This window comes from Hirundo rustica, chromosome 3 (assembly GCF_015227805.2).
Source record: "Hirundo rustica isolate bHirRus1 chromosome 3, bHirRus1.pri.v3, whole genome shotgun sequence".
Lineage (NCBI taxonomy): Eukaryota > Metazoa > Chordata > Aves > Passeriformes > Hirundinidae > Hirundo > Hirundo rustica.
In genome coordinates, this window is record NC_053452.1 from 49,140,037 (window position 1) to 49,162,208 (window position 22,172).

Below are 22,172 nucleotides of genomic sequence, written 5' to 3' on the forward strand. Positions count from 1 at the left end.
TTTAAAAATTATTGTGCCCAGTGTATTTAGTACAGAAGCAGCTGCAGAATTACCAATTAGCATAAAGAATGAAAAAAAAAATAATGTAATGCATTGAAACTTGACTGTTATTTTGCCTTTTTTTTGCTGCTGGATTAGTGCTGCATAGAGTAAGGCACTGGATTAGAAAGAATAGAATTTTTCTAGTTCCTACCTATGTCATTGGTTACCATCTTGGAAAACTTTCTGCTTTTGGTCTTCACTGTAAATGATATTTTAATTAAAAACAAAAATCAATCTAAGTGTATCAAAAGGTGAAGCAAAGAAAAAAATAAGACTAAAGAAAAGAAAAATACTGTACCCTTTTCTATAAAATTATTCATTTTTTGTTCATCATCAGAATTGTTTGGTGAACCAGAACCTACAAGTGGAGACAGAATGAAATGGATATACATTTGACATGAATGAAGAGGACATACCTTTGACATAAAAATTAATGTATATTAATACATATAAATATACATATATTATACAATATATGTATACATATATTAAACAAAATTATATACAAGCTCTGAATTTAAGAAAGATACAAAGAAAATATCAAATACTGCTATTAGTATTCTCTGTAGCTGTACTAGATATTACAAAGTATAAATTATTTTGGCATGACAGAATTCTGCCATATTGGAATTAGCCACAGAAATTATAATGCAAGGTACAATGCTGCACGTTGCAGTGAGTTTATTGCTAGAAATAATTCCCTCATTGAACAAATGTTTACACTGAATAACTAAATGGCTCTACTAATCATTGCTCCAGACACAGAGATTAGCCTAAGTTATGATTCACAAAACATAGCTGTAACAATAAACACAAGTTTTATAAATCTGTTTGGGCTTTTTCTTCCAATGCAGTAAATCACTGTTGGACCACAGTTCTTCAACTGCCCTGCAGACAACTCTGATCCAATACTGCCACCTGGATTTTCTGCATCCCAACCCTGAAAAACTGATTGTGGCAACAGACCACAACTTCATTGTCATGAAATTAAAACATTGCCAGGAAATTAAAACAATTCATCTAAAACTTTTAAAATTTAATTGGATTTTATATTGTGGAAGTGTAAAATCAGAATAGAACACAAGCAGTTTGGCACTTCTGAAGACAAAAACTTGACAGTTTAAATGCTGTACAATGTTTCAGGTTAGATAAATGCTCCCAGAGTCTAAGCCTATTACTGCTTGACATCTGTGGAAAAAGCAGAAGGTAAGATTATTCCTCCTGCCTTTTCACAGTATTTCTATAGTTCTGTGTTACTGGAATTGGAGGATACTCTCCCAGCTTGCACAGGCAGGTAGTTCTTTCCACAGTTCTCTCATCTACATATAAACACCCCCTGGAGAAAGTCCAAAGGAAGTTACTTTCTACTTTTCTTTAGTGGGACATGGACAGGTGGATTTGAGCAATTGCAGATTTCTGTCCAGTGACTGATCCCTCTTAAAGATCACATTGGAACAATGAAGGCCAATAAGCCATTCATTTGCCAACTCCATCCTCTAATCCTAGAGCTAGTAACATGCAAACATTTTGTGTATTTTCCTCTTAACTAGAAAGCCTCTAGCCTGCAAAAAGTTTCCTTAAATCTAGCCTCCATCCTTCTTCTCAAGCTTGCCAATACTCTGCGACAAATTCCTCAAAAAAGGTCCTCTCTTACCTCTGAAAGCTAGATGCCACTTTCAAGCTCATTTTCAGTCTTGTGCTTTTGCCCAAAAAAAGATATAAAACTCAAACCAAACCTAAGGAATTGCAGTTCCTCTCTCTTCACAAACATCAAGAAATTATTTCCATACCAGGGTGGTGCATCCAAGATCCTTTTTCAAAGGAAAAGTTGAGAAGTCTACCATAAGCTTCATCTCATTCAGTGAGAGCAGAGGACATAATTGAGGGAAGCAAGGCACAGTCCAACCTCACTACTAGAAGATTCTGTTTTACAGGAGAACGCGATAGCTACATTCCCCCTCTATCTTTTGTCCATTCACTATTTTTGGTACTTTAGACATTATTATTTAACCTTCTTCAGCTCACACTAAACTCACACAAGCAGGGGGAAGGTAGAGCAAGCCAACTGTTAAATTTAGGAGTTTATGGAAAACTTAATTTTCATCTTTGAACTTCCCTTCATTGCACTGTTGAAGAAGTGGTGAATTGAGTTCTACTCCAACACCCAATTACGAAAGAAACCCTTATTTAAACTTCACAGTGTTATAAGTGGTACAAGTTAAGAGTGGTTTGGGCTGACATTTGTGGGATTCTGGAGCAGGAGGAAAAAAGGATACACACGGAAGGTTTTGATTCATTAGCTGTTCATTGATTCATTGTTACGATTCAGTAGCTAAGATGGGAGCCATCTTATAGCAGTGCACCAGAACCTAGATTTAGCCCAGACTTTTTAGAGTGGGTCACATTCAAATACCAAAGTGAATTGATAACTATGCTCAGCCTTGACAGAGAAAGGTTTTATTGCTACTGCAGCAACGCATGGCAAATTGTTTACAGACATTGGTCTCAATTTGTAAAAAATTAAATAGGAGACGTACACTTTATTCTCAACACTATAAAAATGCTTTTGTTATAAACTATACTGGAGTTGATGACTTCAGCATGCCAATACTTAGCAACACCAATTTGTCATGAAATCACACCTTCAGAGAAGGCTTTTAATTAAAATTCAATAATCAAATTTACTCTAAGAAGGAGCTAGCAAAAATAAAAATGACACTGATCTAGGGGAGTGTCTTGAACAATTTAAAATGAACACCAAAAGACAATTGCCAAATCAGAAATTAAAATTTATGTTAAAATTTCTACTAGAGCCACAATGTTTTGGTTTCTTATGCTTTCAATTTGGCTTTGAAAGATACAGGCTACAATAGAAAAGGAATCTATCTTTAGACTCCCATCTTGATCAGCATTTTACGCTACATACTATTTTATTTGCTTCATTTAAATCTGCAGTTGAGTCCTTTAACCTTGAGTAGTTCTGAACGAAACAAATTGACATCTTTAAAAGTTCTCAGAGCAATAAGTAAAGAAGAGTGCCAATTTTTAGCTACTACAAAAACTATTCACTCTAATACTATTGACATGCATTATTAAGTATTTACAAGGTTATAGCCTCAACTAGCCAATATTAAAATAATAAATCTTGAAGGTTTCATTTAAAATATTCACACATAGCAGTGGCAACTGAAAAAGTAGAAAAATAAAAAAAAATAGGATGCAGTAGGAAGAGTATTAAGTATGGAACTCCTACTTTTTTAGGATGCTGGTTTCTGAAAACGTCTGATTCCACAGAAAAATAGTAATTTGCCATTTATGAGGAAGCAGAAGTAAACTTGCTCAGAAATAATGTCTACCACTTTTGAGTAATACAAAACACAGTAACATGAACAATTACAGGAATTTGTGCATCTCTTGTCAATGCTTCAAAATTCCATTGTGCAGTATGTTCCCTGAGGCATAAATATTTCAGCTTATATCTCTCTTCAATCATCCTTATGACATATTCCTATTGCATCTCTTAAGTCAGCCTTGTTTTAAAAATGCAGTTGTGCAACATGGCAAAATTTGTGACATCCCCAACAGTTCGTGAAAGGACAACAGGGTTTACATAATTATTTAACTAGTAAGTGTTACTGTAATGCATGCCTTCTTCTGGGAAAATAAGAAGCTGAAGATCAGAGAAAGTTATGATTACCTGACGTGGGTGACTTGCAGCGGTCTTCCGGCACCACCGTACCTTCATTTATATCACAAAGACCTGCTGAAACACAAAACCAGTGTATTATAAATATAGTTCCCATTTTATTTTTACTTCCATTGCAGTCAGGAACTTCATTCTTATTAGAAATAAACAAGCCAGTTGCGATAGAATGTCTGTTGCATATTACTTTTCTGACATTACCCACAGTAACTGTAGAGTCACTCCTTCCTACTAAAGTTTTCTTTGCAAAATACAATCTCTCAATAAATTTCAGTGAAAATCACTATATATACAGCTAGACAGACTTATCAGAATGGTTAATTATTTACATGTCACATATATATTAAGCATAAACATAATTTGTTTTGAAAAAGTCAGAGTTATATTAAAAATGTAATTGCAAAAGAAATTCATATTAAAGAGGGTCTTGAAGATTAGAAACACATGATTTGTGAAACTACAGTGTCTTTTTTCAAACTACTTTTCCACTGTTACAGTGATATACCTTGTATTTGCCAGCTTGTATTGCCAAGTAAATTTTCCAGAGAAACTCCTTACTGGTGTCACTTAGAGAATTATGGTCCTAGGGTGTTTAGATAGATGCTCTCCATTGCATGGAGCAATTTCACTAGATTTCTTTAATCATCATATCTGATCAATTTGAATAACTGCAATACATTAACATCTGAAAGCTAATTCCTTTCATTCCAGTGAAGGAAATAAAGCCTAGTCATACACAATCAGATGCAAAAGATGTAAGCTCTCAAAATGGTCATAAATATTATTCCATTGCACAAATTAAAAGTATACAAGAATCTTTTCTATTTTCCTTTTTGACAAGAAATTGCTGTCAAGACTGCCCACAATTAAGAGAAGTGCATTCTCTTGATATTTTAAGGTTAGCAATGCATCTTCAAATTTATATCATGAAGCGTTCCTACAGAAATTTCATTATGAGATACTAAAGCAAACAAGCATGTCATACTGATAGCTAAGAAATATTTGTTAAAATTAAAGGGGTTTGCATGCACACAAATATTTCCAGTACTCAGAAAGTTTGAGTGGAAATGGTAATGGCTAAGGCAAGAAAGGTATCTCATGGAAAGCCTGTCTATACAATTGTACACTACACATTCACAAGTGCATCTGTATATATCTGCTAAAAAAATACAACAACTCTACTCCATCAAAGCCTAAAAATTTCCAAACACTAAACCAGAAGTTAATAGTTTAAAGGGAAGAAGCTCTCCTGAAATATCACATCAATATGAAACATATTGAAAGTATGTTACATTAACAGTTCCATTTAACCAAAATAGTCTTTCTTAAGATTACTAAGAGCATGTATAGCTTAAATCCCAAAACTCAAAGACTAGAATTGTCAAATGACCCTAAGGCTTTGTAAACCCTACCTTTAACAGTCCTGGAACCAATTCAAATTCTAAAATGTAAATGAAATTCCAGGTGGAAGCTATATCTTTCCACTACACAGAAGAAAGAAAAGAGCATTATTTAGTCATCTGTAAGTAAATCAATTTACACTATGGGATAATCATAGCTTTACACCAGAGTTTTAAACAGGCATGGGAGACTAAATGTTTTAAACTAGACTGAATTGTATAAAAGGATTTTTCTAAAATCCTGAAATTGCTTTCACAACAAGCAATACAAGTTTTAGATGATAGCTGTGCGGGGTGGATAAACCCACACTGTGCTCTTAGAAGTAGTTGCCCCTTCAGGAGCCAAACCAAACAAATTCATACGTGCAGTTCAGGAACACAATTTCCTCTTTTCCATAAAGATTAATTCTTTACCTTCAAAGGAAGAGTTTTAACAACTTCTACTATGAAAATTCATTAATTGACAGCAATAGTCTTTAGTCAAGAATGAAGACACCTGCACATTTGGATTCTTTGTAGGAATTCTCAAGGCTATAATATGATTAATACACAATTAATAATAAGTGTGCATTATGGCAATCGTTACGGCATGTAAACCTTAGCTATCTGTTTATAGCCATTACTGCTATTACTTAGGATAAAAAAGGAACGGGAATAGATGAAAAGTAATTTTAGCTATGACTGTATTAGTAACTAAACCAAGGAGCGTCTAACAAGAATGATCTAAGTCTGTGAACCAGGAGGGTCTGCCTGTGACCAAGCTGAAGAAACTTGCAATATAATCTCTGTTATTTGTCTTAAAACCTCAGGTATCCTGACAGAAGTATTGGCAGCAAGACAGCTTCCTAGAAAAAGTCTCTGGTTTCAGGTTTATAGCATCCATGCAAATTGCTCTAAATTACAAGAGCTAATTGATCTAAGAGTTTGTTTCAGAACTACAAAAACTATAACCTTCTGCAACACCAATATATGTGCAAGTGACCTTTTAAGTAAGCTTTTAGTTTATCTCTGCAAACTCCAGAAGCAAGAGATTTGAAAATTCTCCGAATTACCAAAAATCAAATAATGTCATTTAAGATGTCAATCCCATGCTACTATACCATAAAAACTCCCTAAAATTACAGTTGAAATTAACTGATGTATAAAATTTCATAAGACTTTTGTTAGTTTTTTGCACAAGCTTTAAGCAGACATATCTCAGAAGAACCTAGAACTTGATTGGAAAACAGCGCAATTAAAAATTACAATTAAAAAACCCAACCTTGATATGATATAAAAGTTAGAATTAAAAACAACCTGAAAAACAGGGGTAAAAAAAAAAAATACCCCAAGCCTGAGGATCAAAATTTCTGATACAGTTTCAGCAATGGATGATGTCAGTCACAGCTGATGTTCGTCTCATAACATGTAAGTTAAAAATTTAAATAGTTCCTGAAGGGGGATGGAGAAAAGAACATGACCAAGCAGTTCCAGAAGAGTTCCGAGCATGTATTTTCTTCCAGTTTGTCTCAACCTCACTTTTTGAATCACTCATAGATTACTGTCAAAAAGCTTTTTGATCTAAGATAAAAATTTTAAAAAGCCACATGCAGGAAAGAACTGCTTCAGTTTTGTCAGAATCCTAAACTGCCTCTGGTAGAACTAAGAAATACTAACTTTTAAGAGTTCTACTATATTGCACTGATCAAAAAGTCACATAAAATCTTGCAACTCTCACCAACAATAATTTGCAAAAAAAGAGTTATGATTCATGTTCTCTGTGAACTTATGGAACAAAGCAGGAAAAAAGAACAGCTATAAAAGTTTTGGTATTTCATCATGAAATTATGACCTGTCCCATTTTTTTATCAGTACTGATTTAATGACTCCTGCCTTATTTAGCAAAGAGTATATCAAGCAAAGGTCGCCTAACAGTGTAAGCCTCCATTATGTACAGTTCTCATCACACTATAAAACTTTCACTTACATATTTCATGCTTTGGGCACATGGCCAAAGTTGATTTTCTACACCCTCCCCCATCACTATTAGGCTCTGAAGGCAAACGTTGATTTTCTTTTTAACCTTGACAAGCACCTGATGACACTGTCCGGCAGGCCTTAACAAAACACATATACTGCATGCTTCACAAACTAAAAATTGCCACCCAAAACATGTGAGTAGTATACCTGGTACGAATCACTGATAAATTCCAAAACACGATCCCAACTGGGAGCTTGTATCTGTAGAGCTAGCCTGAAATGAGAGTTTACAGTCTAGCTAGTGTAGAGAGCCTTGTCTCTAAATAGATGCTGCTTTAAGACGGGAATCTGAATTTCTTTTCTGAGTAGAAAAAATAAGACGACAGAGAAATACATCATATTCTTGCAACACAAGAGAAGGGAAAAAAGTCTCGCATTTCCATTCATATTTTAGAAGACACGTAACTCTTATTCTATGAATTTTTTTAAAAGATGCCTTTGTAAATTTTCAGTTGTTTGATTAAGGACATACCATTTGCTAATCCTAAGTATGTTGGCAGATACTGATGATCTATTTAATTGACATTTTATGCTGAAACATACAGAATATCAGCATTTTCAATGAGGAAGGACCAATCCTTCCTGCCTGTTTTGCAAGTGCTTCAATGTACAATAACAATATGCTGCTCTGTTGCATGCTGCCTGAATACGTGTATAAGCTAGCACGTTTTTCTCTCCTTAAATACACTGTTGTTGTCTCAAAGAATAGGAATTTTCTAAACCAACCACATGAGATAGAAAAGTACGTTTTCTAGGAAGATTTAGATATTAAGTACTAGTAATCCATGAAGATTATTAGTTATATAGCCATTGAAAATAACTTATTCATAAAAAAAATAATTTTGAAGTATTAAAATAGAAATATTTTCAAGATAGAGGTTCAATGAAAGCACATCTTTCAAAGCAAAACCGAGGAAGCACAAGCTCCTTGCATTTTTGAAAACACTAAATGCGCATAGTAAATGTCCAAGAAAGTCAGAACACTTTTGGATTTTGCATTCTCCCTATCTCATATAGTTCCAATTCTACAAATAAATCAAAGGGTAGTGCTTAAATGTAACAGATTCATTACTTGTGGAAAAATATTGAAGAAATTATTGAAGTCTGGGCAACACATACTCTGAAAGAACTACAAATAATGAGAAATGTTAAATGATAACTAAAGAAATTATTTTCAGTTTTTAAAATGACTGTATCTCCAGTTAACCAAGATACTGTCAGGACGGTAAACAGATAAAGAATGACATGATTAAGAAATTAACTCTCGGGTACAAAACTTACTTAAACTTATTCTTAAATAAAATAGTACAAGTAAATTCAGCTTTACAGTATTTACTAGTTATGGTATTTCTACCCATCTTTTTCTTTTTTTTCAAAACAATTATCAATCAGTGCCAGATCCTGGCTTTCACTTCTGTATCATATTAAAGTGGAGGCATTTCTTTTATGCCTAGCTCCCTGTCTGCCAAGGCAGAAGAGGAGGAAAGACTATATAGAGAAAGCACTATTAGGCAATTGAGACTATTCTCTGAGATGTAGTTCTTTTTTCTTGTTGGGGGAAAAGAAATGGCAGAACTAATACTCAGACCACAGTTAAAAGTATGTTTTGCAGTTTTGTTCGGTATTCTTTTTAAACTCCATTTTTACAGTACCTCAATCTACTCTACTTCATTAAAAAAAAAGGGCTGAGATTACCTACCTCTGCCTGAGGGGCTGGAGAAAAGTGGCATCCTAAGAAAAGGAACAATGTTATGCTTTTAAAAAGTAAGCTTTACATTCTCCAGATCCTTGGATGCTGTGAATGATGTTGTCAGACTCTCTCAGGTAGTTCATGGTTCTGATGGGTTACCTTCCTCTCACAGATACCTGAACTTCAAAACTGCTTGGAAACTGAACAGGGCTGTGCAGTACACAAACACCTCCACTCTTAATCCCTATAAACAACATTTTTGTACAAGTAATTTTTCACTTTTAGAAGAAGAATCTCTCTGTAATCACAACATTCATTTTTATCATTGCTACTAATAGTTTAATTCTGGAGTTCCGAAGCTTTATCTGCCAGAAAGGGAGCCAAGCAAGGAAAGTGTCTAGTAAAATAACACTAAATTTGTAAGACCTTAGCTCTATAAACATCAGCAAGTTCTGAGATGGGGTTTCCTTTTGACTTGGCGATTTATTTATTTAAAAACACAAAATGCAGAGACTCGTATGGTTGCTTTTTTCCTTTAAATTTTGTTTAAAATCACGGTATCATGAACAAGAAATACAATGGATGTAAGGATGGATTGAAATCAGTTTCTGTAAATAAAACAATTACTTCAAAAGGACTAAGAAAAATAATTATGGTGAGTGAACAAAACAAAATATCAAATTCAGATGTTCAAAAAAATATTTGAAGGCCATGAGATGACTTACTTATATAAGAGGTGCGAAGCTTTTTCACAGACTCTGAATATAAGTTAGAAAGGCCGCACATGCAAGAAGCCACAGTCAGCATACCTTCATGAAGCAATGAGAAAAGGAAAGACGGAGACACTAACAGTACATTTGAGACAGAAAAGCCAGCCAAGTCACTTGTACAACCAGGTCATTAAAACGCTACTGCCATGCAGATTGTTAGTATCAGAAGTTAAGATGAAAAAAATATGACTTCATCATGAGCAAAAAGGAGTTTCATCACGACCATCTTAGAGACACAGTTGAAACACAGAGTTACATGGATCGAATTTATTGGATTAAAATAACAACAGCTAAGAAAACAAAGGCAAGTGATGTTTAAAGCTCCAAAAGGCAGTTTATAATCTATATGCATGAGGCAGAATTTAAGCTCTTGATTCCCAGGACATATCAATACAGTAAAATGGTAAAGCTATTTCTTTCTCTCACAGTTTATTTCATACAAGAAAATATTTTATCTGACAGGACACCAACTGTATATGCTCTGCTCTATATGCGTGATTTTTTGATCCATATCCTCAGCTGTAATAAGCTGACTGGTGTTAACTGGATCTTTTTCAAACCATCCATTTACTAAAACGCCTCCTGGAAATTCCATTTCAATTTGAAAAAAATATTACCTGAAGAACTTACAAGGACTTTGCGCTGTATCTCTTAAAGAAATTAACACTCAATCATGATGAAGGGGTTTTTTTGAACAGCTTATTATTAGGTTTTGTGCTATTTTCTGAAATAACTTAGGAATATCCATGACACATCAGGGAGAAAAAGAAATTTAAAATACTAAATTTTCCTTTTGGTTACAAAAAGTTTTGCCTTTTGATTAAAAAGTCACTCCTTTTTAGCAGCATATTTTTCAATCAGAGTCCTTTTTTTTCTTTTTCAAAAAATTTATTTACCAGTTCGTATGTAGAAGTTTATTTTGTTCATCTAAATCAATGGTTTTCTCTCAAGCATAACATAGCAGTATTAACAACATAACATGATTCAACTCATCAGGACCTTCCTAGTCAAATTTTAAAACAGGAAGCCACAAGATCCCAGCAAACACTTAGGCTATCTGCAAACATTAATGGATTTATACAAACATGTATTATGGGTATTAGTTTTACTAGAAACATCAGAATACTACTTCATGCCATGTAAATTCTTGTAAACTGCATAAATCCATTGTAAATATCTTTTTTCCTAAAATATACATTACACTGAAAAATAAGTAATGGTATGAAGTATCTGTCAATTCCACTAAGCAACAATTTTTAAAGAAAGGTGAATTAACAAAGCTGCAACAGTGACATTAGCAACAGATCAAGAAGAAAGAAAACCACAGCGAAGAGTGTTTGTAGTCAAAGAATATACACTAAGACTAGAGGATCAATCGTGCCTTTCTTCTGAGCTTAAAATATGTTTTGGGTTACTCACCTCCAGATGGTTGCCGAGATTTTCGGGGAGATCGTGGCTCCCTGCGATAGGGATCATTGGAGCCATACAGTTCAATAGTGCCTAGATTCAAGAGCACTGTCTTCTGGAGGTAATCAACCATGGCAATACCATTACAGTTTCCAAAAACTACTCTGGAAAAAGAGAAGTGTAAGGAAAGACAAGGCTAATTAAATGTCGGTAATGTTTCATACAAATATTTTTTGCAGTTCAGCTTTAATACTTAATATTTAATACATCCTAATTTTTAGGAATTATCCTAGATTACACTTATTTATAAATTACTATTCTACAGTGAAGTATTGATTAATTGTTCTCTTGTAAAAACATGGCTCTGAGTAGAACAGACCACTGTCAGTGTACTTGCCAACCTATCTGACACAGAGCTTTAAGTTACACTTACTCTTGTCTGTACAGCGCCCGGTGAGGAACAGTGATGCACATTTGCTTCTGCTGTTAGCATCATCAGTATCTGCCATGACCCAAAAGGAATCCTCTCAGGGGCACAAGAAACTGATTACCTCTATGTTGCTGTGCAGCTCATGTGAACACACACAGAGACTCAGCTCTAACGGATAGTTTTAAATCACTTTGATGGAATAATGAAAGAACGGTGTAGCGTATACTTACAGGCCATACGCTGAGTTGACAGCTAAGCTGGTTATCTGCTGAGGAGGTTCTCCACTCACCCACACCAGCTGGATAACGAGCTCGATTTGGTAGCCTGGGGACTGCTTGAGAGGAGAATTTTTAACTCTGCAAAGTAAACAAAACATGGCATCTCCATTGCCTCTATTTTTTCCTTACGGAATCAGAGGTCATTAATTTCTACACCATGCTGGACTTTAAAATGTTGGAAAATTGTAAAAATTACGATCAAAAGCAAATAAAAGCAACCAGAAGAAAAAGCCACATGGAAACTGGGAATAATTTCTTTTGATTCACTACCTAATTGAAAATTGATTGAACAATTATCACAAATGTTTCATTTTTTCCAACCTCAGAACAAGGAATAACAGTGCTATTATGCTGTGTTTCCTTGAATAGATATAGGTGTTCAGTCAGTGTCTAAAAAATAAGGTGTTACCTATTTTTTTCAGAGTTTCCAGAACTCTGATTTAGAGAATGTAAGGGGGTGAGAGGTGTATGTGGAATAAGCACAATGAAAAGGAAAATAGAAGCACAATGTATTGATATAAATGCAAATAAAAAGCTGATCATATGGCAAAGCCAAAAAAAAAAAAAAAGTAGATTATTGTAATGGTAGAACAGTTGCATGCAATGAACCTGCGACTGGGGGAATTGAAACTCCTGTTAATATTTTGTTTGCATGCTGACAAATAAACTTACGCAGAAAGGATTGTCTTGCATTTTTAACACAAAGAAAGTTACGTAGAACAAGCTCCTGTTTCCTGAATTCCACTTATTTTACCCATTTATTCTCAGTAATGGATATTTTGGTTTGACAATATTTTTAAGTTTAGAATTTTCCCATTTTTCTACTTAGATGAGTTTCCTTCAGAAACACACCTCTCCAACTCAGTACAATCAATACAACTTGAAAACTATAACTTAAATAAAGCAACCTTATCAGAATTAATTGTTTTCTGGATGGACACACTCAAGAAATTAAAATCCAAGTTGGGACCTTAAACTTCAGAAAATAAAGCATATACTTAACTTTATATCTCTAGACAGACATTACATAATTCTTACATTGTTAGAAAAAGTGAAGTCACATAATATACTCTTGCAGGAGAGTAAAAAAAGAATAGACTTTTTAAACTCTAATTTCTCTAAATGGAGAAATGAAGACGCTTGAAGAAAAAACCTCCCAATTTAAAAAGATCTAAAAACTTGTCAAAGAGCTACAATGAGAGCACAATTAGGAAAATGAAGATCCATGACAAAGGGACATTTAATTAATTCTGTTTCCAAAATGCGAAGTTGTTTCCTTGGAGGATTTTCAAAAAGAAATATATTTATAAGCCTAAAGAGTCAGCATGCAGCTAGCTATCTGTAAGAATTTTCACTTTTGATTTGCTTCTAAAACTTAGGGCTCTGCAAAACTAACAGATGAAAAATATTCAGACATACTTGGCCTGAATTTAAAGGGAGCTAAAAAACATCAATTTTCCTATTCATTTCAAGTACAATAACATATCAAAGTGACTGAACTGCTGCTATTAAAAACTGTTGGCTCTAAAGCACAATCATCTACAGCTATACTAACATCTATGCCAAATTTTCCTAAAACCAGGTAAATCAAAGGGCAAGGATTTTTTTTTTTTTAATTAGCTTAAGAAGTTAAAAAAATTAAGATTGCAATATTATTTTCTTACAGCAGAGCTCAGCTTTCAGATACTTGAAAAATTTTGTTCTACAAAATAAAACATTTTCACCAGCAATGATGTATCTGTAACAATATTGAAGTACATATGCTCTAATCACATATTCTTTCCACATTTCATACTCACTGAAAGTATGGCAGAATATACTTACTTTAAACACGGGACATTATCACGAAGTCCATCAGATGAACTGCTACTAGTAGATGGATGAGACTGGGGAACAATGGATTGAGGATTGGAACCTGTGCCTGGAGTTGGTACAGGTGGCACCTGCTCACCATCTGGAGTTTCAATATCATTTATTTCATATAGGAGACGTACTTCCAGCATCTGTTAATTAAAGTAAAAAATTATCAGTAAGGTCTGCCTTTCAAAACATTGAATATGAATTAAATGAAGTGCAACTGAAGATGATAGTGATATAAGTGACATCCAGGACATTTCCTTCTTTTAAAAGGTAACAGTTTAATAAACAGTGTAACTTAAAGACACATCTAGTTTTCAGAAATATAGAGTCACACTATCACAGACTGAATATCTGGAGACTGCTGGAAGTTGAATGTCTGACATATTTCCCAGTTTTTAAAAGTATGCTTCCTAATACTGAAAGAAATAAATACTGGAGTCATTTAATTATCATTCTGCTGACATACACTCTCAGTTAGGAAGTCACTGAAAACCAATACCTCAGTGTGCAATATTTACTTTCCGTGAATTTCATAATTAGTTACTTCCTCTCAAAAAACCCCACCTCTCTTTGTTTTGAGTCCATTATTTTTTGTCCATTTCACCAATATACTTAAAGACAAAGAAATAGTAAATTGCTAGAACAGTCTTATTATGGATAAAACAAAGTTTAAAAATGGCCATAACTCTTTACCGGAATGACTTCTGTTGTCACTTCCTGCTTGCTGAACCTGTAGATAATGACATGTGCAGAAACTCCAGCTATGCACAGCATTCTACTTTCTGGACACCATGAGATGATCTGAATAGCATATGGATCTTCATCTACTATATCTGTGTTTGGCCTGTCATCTTTATTCCGTGATTTTTCAAATACTTTGGCTGTTTTTAGCTTATAGAGTACTTGCAGCGTTACTAGGAACAAAGCAAAAGAGAAAAATTAGTTTTGATCTAAACATATTGCTAACATACTGATATAGCTAATTCTTGAATTGTATCCTTCTCAACTGTAATTTTAATTGTGTTATATTTTCTTTCAAATGTCTTCATGCTGATTTCCAACTTCACATCCATATTGCCTAGTCAAAGGCCCAAACCACTGCTATAAATACTAACCACAACATTAGGAAAACCTAAATTAAAACACCCTTTCTCCTCTTCCATCTTTTAGTGGTTTTATCTGAATCACATTTCCCTAGATCATCTGTAAGACTGATAAACTTTCCTATTAGAAAGACTCAAAAGTTTTTAAATAAATATAGAGGACACTTGCAATTTTTCTCTTAATAGATTTATTTATCTGTTTTAGAAAGAAACTAAGCATCTTTTACAGAATCGCCTTTTGACAGATCTATGCTGAATAGAATATTTAAGCACACTGTCAATCAGATTTGGCTTCCCTCCTCCTCTCTTCCAGGTTCCACTCCCACTCCAGACTGAAATTAAAGATCCATAACATTCCAAATAGTCCTCCTCCCAGTTTTTAAACATATACATTGCATCTGTTCTCTCCCACAACCACACACGCCTTAGCCTTTTGTAATCTCACCAGTTTTCCACAAGTTTTCAAAGACAACTGGTGATGATTTCAAGGTTGCTATAAACAGCTTTTAAGTATCAAGAGTAAGGTTAGTTCCAACTAGATCAATTCACAAATATCTAACTTTGTGCAGTAATTTCTACTCTGGCTTCTTGTTTCATTTTTCACTGTGAGCTGTGTAGAATATCAGATGTAATTGACCTTTTAACTGAGGACGAAAAATCTAGAACAGAAAAGATCTCTACTGAAAACACTCACTTGCTGACGCATCCCAGAACTTGATTGATCCATCAGCGTGCCTATGAAATATTAAAAAAATAATGAGATGATGAAATGATTAGTTGGAGTGCTAGACCTCTATTGCTGATTGGAAAGTACACAGTTAACATTCTGTTTCTACTAGTCTTTGCAGTGAAACTTCATTTTTTTATTTTATTTACTTTGGACAGAAGAGACTAGAAAAACATTTGGAGGCTAACTCCTTGATGATCCCACTGCACTGTATTAACTCACCATTTCAAATACTGAGGCATACCTTACCATGCACTGTTTCTTAAAAGATGCCCTATATTAGGAGCAACACTTGAAAAGAAGATGCCTAAATATACAGTATCCCACTGTTAATGAGTCACCTAACTTGTTTATTTAGCCTTGAGTTTGAGAATCAGATGACTATATTTTTTCAGGTCTGTCTCAGTCTCTGCAATGTGTAGTATAAGATGACAGTAATCCTGATTAAGGCTAATGGGCTGTTTTAAAAACACTTTAGCAGTGCTCTCCCTTCCAGCGATACACTGCACTGTTACAGATTAAATTTTACTTACGTTCCTTACAGTTGCATTAGAAAGATCAGTCTAAAAAATTATCAGATTTAAGTATTTGCTTGTACTTTTTGTGATAAAAAATTGGGTTTCCTTTGAGAACTGAACTCAGTAACTACTTTATGGACCTACCATGCTTTAAAACAATATTCAACTATTTTTCAAAAAAATCAAAGAATAAAAGGTAATTTGGATCCAAGACGCTTCGATAGTAAGCACATGTAACCACAATACCACACAACAACCATAATGCCTTTGAAACACCTGATATAATTTTGTTTCTACCTTCCCTTCCACATTCTGCTTTACCTTCCCAGTAACATGTCAAGGAGATTATGCCAAGTACATGTCTGGTGATCACAATTTCATGAATCACTCAAACCACTCATACAAAACAATATTTTAAAAGAGAAACAAAAAATTCTCACTTCTAATTAAGGAGCTAAGAAAGTTATTAGTAGACTATGTTATCACTTACCCTGTAATAATTATCTCTGGATAGCTCTGAGTGATCAAACCCCAGTTGCCTCCACTGATAGGCCATTCCTGGAAGATTAACAAATACACAGAGGAAGAAAATATCATACAGTGCAAAGTTAAGGCAAATTACTGCAGTTCCTCCCCAGATATTAGCCACTGTCAAAGGCAGGTTGAGTCAGCTGAAGCTTTGGTCCTAGTATGACCACTCCTGTTATTTAGAGCTTCTGATTCTCAGTATTTTAAAATACAAACATGTTTAGTAGATGCTGTACCTTCTTACTGTAACCCTGACGCTTCTGTCGAGCACCAACTGAATAGAGTGCAGGTATGAGATCCACAGGACAATCAGCGAAATATTCACAACAGGTAACCGGAGACTCATGGATAGTCAAAGGATAGGGATTCTCAAATATAGGATACCTTCAAAGGAAGAAAGAGGATAACTGTTAATCTAGGGAAAACTTTTTTTAAGTGCAGAACACAACTAAAATGCTAAGGACTAAGCTGGCATTCTTTCCGTACAGAGAAAAACAAATGCATACCAAATTAGACTATGAACAAATACACTATGCAACTTTACTGCTCATCTAGTATGCTATAAAGATAGTGTAGTACTCTAGATGGAATCTTAAGTTGGTGCAATTTCTAGAAGTTTTCTAGAACATTGCTATTCCCTGTTATTTAATATTTTCAAAAGGTTACTAATTTAGTGGCCTGTGGAAAAAATTAAGCTGCCAAGTCTCAGTTGTAGTAACATGGAGCTAGGAACTTATTTCTAATTCTTCAGCCTATTCTTTTATGGATAAAGACAGGAAGACTCCTGTCTCACTTTGTATTAGCACACTGGACTAAAACAGAAAGTTATCCATGCAAAATGGACAAAATTTTGCTTAATCTACTTGCAACTCCAAGATCATTTACTGAAAATTGCAGATACACACACATGCTCCCTACCACTACCTCCATCTGAAAAGTGACAGAAGCTTAATGAGGAAAAAGGTCAATAATACTAACATGTAAATGTGTCTGTGTTCAAAGAACATTTATCTCCAGACAAACTCATGCTATATGTTGTTTCCCCCTTTTATGTCCCCTTTTTTGAGAGGTGAAGAGACACAGCTTCCCAACCCATCTCAAGGAAAAATCAGCAACAACAGAAGAAAACATTCTGCACATCAGGAACTTTATACAGAGCTATATGGAAAGCTACAAAAATATTTTTAAAACTACATGCAGAAGAAGCTTAACTTCAACAAAATATTACAAATCCCTGTGAGAACACAAGGTAAAATTAAGCCTTTAGATTGTTTTGGTACTATTTTTTTTTGTTTGATTTCATGTGTCAAATAGCTAACAGTTTGCAAGTCAATAATAACAAAGACCGCTGTAAAAATAAAACTGCTGAAGATCTTTTAGTATAAAATAGAATAAACTTTAACATAACTTCAAATTTCAGCCACTTAACTAAATATGAATGTTGACACTTAATGCTATTAGAATATCATAAAAAAAGTTTTGGATACAGCATATAGCCCTGTAATATTTGGAAAATTTAAATTAAATTGCTCATTAGCTGCAGAGATATTAGGACAAAATTTGATCTTCTTCCAGATTCCATAGAGTCTTTATTATCTAAGGTATCACCACCGACTTTGAGGACAAATATTTACAGATTTTTGTTTTCTCCTAGAAGGACATTCTTCACCAGGATTTTTCTTTATTGACCATTGGAGATTTTTAATCAGAAACAGTATCAAGGTCTTATCTAGTTCCTCTGATCCTGATCCCTTAACAGTTAGTTGTTAATGCCTATACAAATTTTAATACCCTTGATAAAAGAATTTTATAGTGTCTAGAATTTTTAATCACACTGTATGGACTATTCCATGGACAAGGCAACAAGAGCCTCAATGTTTTAGGCAGGTATTATTTGTGAATACTGCAATAGGATACTCCCTTAAAGCAATTTCTTATCACAGATGTAAACACGAGGGTAGATGTTATCATTCAAATTTCATAGACATGATATCACTGCATCAGTATGGAGTTACTTTAAGCAATATAGGTAGCAGTTTATTTGGCAATAAGATCAGCAAATATTTAAGTGATGACAACAGCCAAAATTACTTTAGTTATCTGACCAGTTCTTCTTCCTGCTGCCTTCCTCAAAACTGCAAGCTCCCCAAAACTTCAAACTCCCTTCACAACACTAAGGAATCAACTTCGAAATAAACTGTGATACTTAAAAAGCAGAAATAATCTAAGAATAATTTTTGTCAGTCAATCAAGCCTGGAAAAAGTCACATGATACTCATCTACTATATATGAACTTGAAAAAAGTTGATATAAAAAGATTGTCAGTTCATTTAAAGAAATATTATATTTAATATTCAAAATTTTATGTTCTGAGATACTAGGTTAGACTAAAAAGCTACAAGGTAGAACAGTAGGCTGATCACTGCAGCCCATGATTAAAAAAACTACAGAATACTCTTACCCATTTTGTGCAAGGTCAATCAGTACTAAGTCCTTTTCTAGGAGAACAACTACAGCATATGGTTCCTGAAAGTCTGAAAACAACAACAAAAAGTTACTTACTGGTAAATGTAGCCCATGAATGTACAGCCTCAAAAATCAGTGCTTGCACTCTGGCAGCTGAGATTAGAAAGCCACATAGACTACTATAGTTTTTGAAGATATTTTATATATGCAAACTCCTGAATACTCCAAGTTTGGAAAAATCATGGGTTTTTATTCAATATTCTCAACAGCTCAAATAACAGAAAAAGGAACCTGCAGAGTAACTTGTATAAGCAGGTTATATGAGAGAAAAATCCAATTTCTGAGTAATATCATCCCACTTCTAAACTGCTTTTTCTCATATTCAGTGGGGTTTAAGTTTTAATTGCTTACAAAATGGCTCAAAAGACAGCTGACTTGACAGTAAAATAAGAAACTTGAAAAAGTTTCGCAAGTCCTAATTGCCCTCTTTCAGTCCTATCTCCAGTTGCAAACTAAGCGGTTTTATATACACTAATGGAAGCTGACAGCTAAAACCACTGGAATCATCAACAGTATAATACTATTCATCTGAGAATGAACCATCTAAACTGTGATAAGAAATCCCTGCTGCAGAAGAGAGATTACAGGTTAGCGATGAAATCCATTTAAATATCGGAATGAATAAAACCACTAAAAGTTTAAAATAATACAAAAATGCTCCTCATGGTTTAGCACTGACTGGAAAGGTCTTATGTGCCCAAATATCGGCAGATGAACACATCTGCTCCAGTAACTACAGCTTAAAGTTGTAATGCTTTTTGTCTGTGCATGCTTTTGGGATTAAAAAGGAAAAAAAGAAAAAAAGGAAAAAAAAAAAAAAAGAAAAAAAAGAAAAATAAAGGAAAAAAAAAAAGGAAAAAAAAAAAAAAAAAAAAAAAAGGCGCCATGCTATGAGTAATTGGCTTTTTTCTAGATGCAAAATTAGCCTTATAATAAACTATTTTGTTATTTTGGCAAGTAAACCAAACTTCAGACAGTAGGGATAACAAGTGTTGCTGCTGATAAAACAGGAAGACAATAGTAAAGAATACTCTGATGGGATAAAACTCCATTAATAAGTCAAGGTACAGAGAAAAATCTTTACAGAGCCTACCATTAGGATATGGTGTTTCACACAGGGTCAGAAAGTCAACAATAGAATAATCCATTTCTAGCACAGCAGTACTTTTCCCATGCATAACTGTTAAACAGGGTCTTCTTCCTACAGTGTCATATGACAAGCCTCCTGAGAGAATGATGAAAGGCTCCCTGGAATAAAGCAGAAGCATTTAGGATCAAGTCAGGATAACATGCTAAAACAAACTGAGCAGGTTTTGCAACCTTATGATGAATTTTGATGAAATATCATTAAGCAGAGATGGAGTAAAAACAATGCAAACCAGCTCTCATGAAATTTGAGAAAGCTTGAGTATGTATTTAAAATCTTATTCTAACTCTTGTTTAAGTCAGACATCTCCTTGAAGCATTCTGTTGAATTAACCAATCTTTAAAACTTCTTGGCAAGATAAGATATTTTTTTAAAACTTCCTACTACTTTGTAGCTGTTTCTTTTCTACTGAACTGCAGATTCAGATTTGCCAACAGACCCATTTTACCATAACATAAAACACCCCAGCAAAATCAGGAAGAAACAGTCCCATTTACTTGCTGCACAGTAATATGACTGTCATATTGTTGGAGATGCAACCAACTGCTTGATAAGCTCTTAAGATATAACACCTTTTAAGTAACATCATGTATTTACTCTAGACGTTTTACACATTTTTCCCCCTACCACCATGCACAAAATTCAAGAAACTACTTTGTCATACATTATTCCTACTGCAAAATCAATAGCCAAGCAGAGCAAAGCAGAGGTATTTCTAGTCTTGAGAAGAGATTAGAGGCCTCCCTTGAAACTTTTTTAAAAAGCTTTTGCAGATACACACTTTTAAATACATCCATATATTTCCAATATGCACATAATGTAGAGTTTCATTTATTGAAAAAGAAGATGAAGTAAATATGTTCCTTTTACTAGGTATTATCTCCTGATTGTCAAGAGTCACTCATTTTAATGCTCATGTTTGAAATTAGGACATAATCCTTTTTAAAGAGCAGACTGACTGTTTGTGAGTATGCAGCCAAAAAATAAATGTTACACTCATTACTGACTATTGCTTGAAATTTCATGTTATATTTCTGAAGGAAAAATAGACACTTTGTGTATCTATCAATTGCCTCTGATCTATTTTTATGCTCACTTTCAGTAGAAATCCTACCATTCATTTGTATCTTCCTTGGAAAGGAAGTGTATCAGAATCTGGAGAATATTTCTACAGAAAAAAATCCATCCTGATATACTGTAAAAGGAGAGGCTGAAGAAACCTGTTCTTTTTAAAACCCTTTCCTAAAATACTATCTTTTCCATGCTGTCTAAATGGCTTCCCCTAGTTGGCATTTGAAACACAAAGTGAGACTAGATATGTCTGAATTCTTGAAAACTGTGTATTAAAGGTTTGGTTTACACACATGCCACAGTTCATGAGTTTGAGACTTGGCTGAAATGTACTTAGTGTTTGTAGCACTGAAGGCAAAGCAGATTGAGATAAGCTTTCAGCTTCTGCAATTATTTCATAATCTTCTTGATCTTCCAAAAAGACCTATGACTGAAGATTTGATAGGATCAAAGACTACAGCTGGCTGAGGAAGAGACTTCAAAGGAACGGCCATAAATTAGGCCATGGGTCCATCAAGTTCAATATCCTGTCTCCAAGAGTAGCCCAGAGTGTATTTCTAGAAAAGGATTAAGTTTTCTCTGAGTCTTCATTTAATCTCAGCTCTTTGTATTGAAAATTCACACAATCTTTTATTGTTATGTCCATGAAGAAAATTCAAGGAAGTTATATACTTGAATTTAGTCTGGTATTTTTCAGGATGTCAGTGAAGAGAAAAATACTGGTGAGGTCTCATTGTGTTGGAATGATTTACTGCAGTATTTTTTTGTCCATGGAAATTATCAAGTTTCCTTAACAATAATGCTGCCAGGACAATTTGTAGTAATTATCAGATCTGCAGATTCACTGAGATCAACTGACAGTAACAAATTAACAAATTACAATTTTTAATTTTCATACGTCACAGTGACAATTGTATGTCAGCTTCTCCTGGTTTTATTTCTCAAGGTAATCA

General features: G+C 34.1%; 1 protein-coding gene across 9 annotated transcripts in view; it reads right to left on the bottom strand.

Moving 5' to 3' along the window:
• STXBP5 (syntaxin binding protein 5) overlaps nt 1-22,172 on the bottom strand; it is a 100,784-nt gene that overhangs the window by 20,192 nt on the left and 58,420 nt on the right. For 2 of the 9 annotated variants that reach the window (XM_040058210.2, XM_040058208.2), the window contains exons 10-21: nt 20,095-20,249; nt 18,937-19,009; nt 16,712-16,859; nt 16,438-16,505; nt 15,397-15,437; nt 14,293-14,513; nt 13,564-13,742; nt 11,692-11,817; nt 11,044-11,195; nt 3,740-3,805; nt 341-400; nt 194-241 (exon numbers count right to left, since the gene is read on the bottom strand). In XM_040058210.2, coding sequence (XP_039914144.1) covers nt 194-241; nt 341-400; nt 3,740-3,805; nt 11,044-11,195; nt 11,692-11,817; nt 13,564-13,742; nt 14,293-14,513; nt 15,397-15,437; nt 16,438-16,505; nt 16,712-16,859; nt 18,937-19,009; nt 20,095-20,249 — 1,337 coding nt within the window. The remainder of the gene's footprint in view (nt 1-193; nt 242-340; nt 401-3,739; nt 3,806-11,043; nt 11,196-11,691; nt 11,818-13,563; nt 13,743-14,292; nt 14,514-15,396; nt 15,438-16,437; nt 16,506-16,711; nt 16,860-18,936; nt 19,010-20,094; nt 20,250-22,172) is intronic. The other 7 variants (XM_040058216.2, XM_040058213.2, XM_040058215.2 and 4 more) reach the window with 5 other exon arrangements.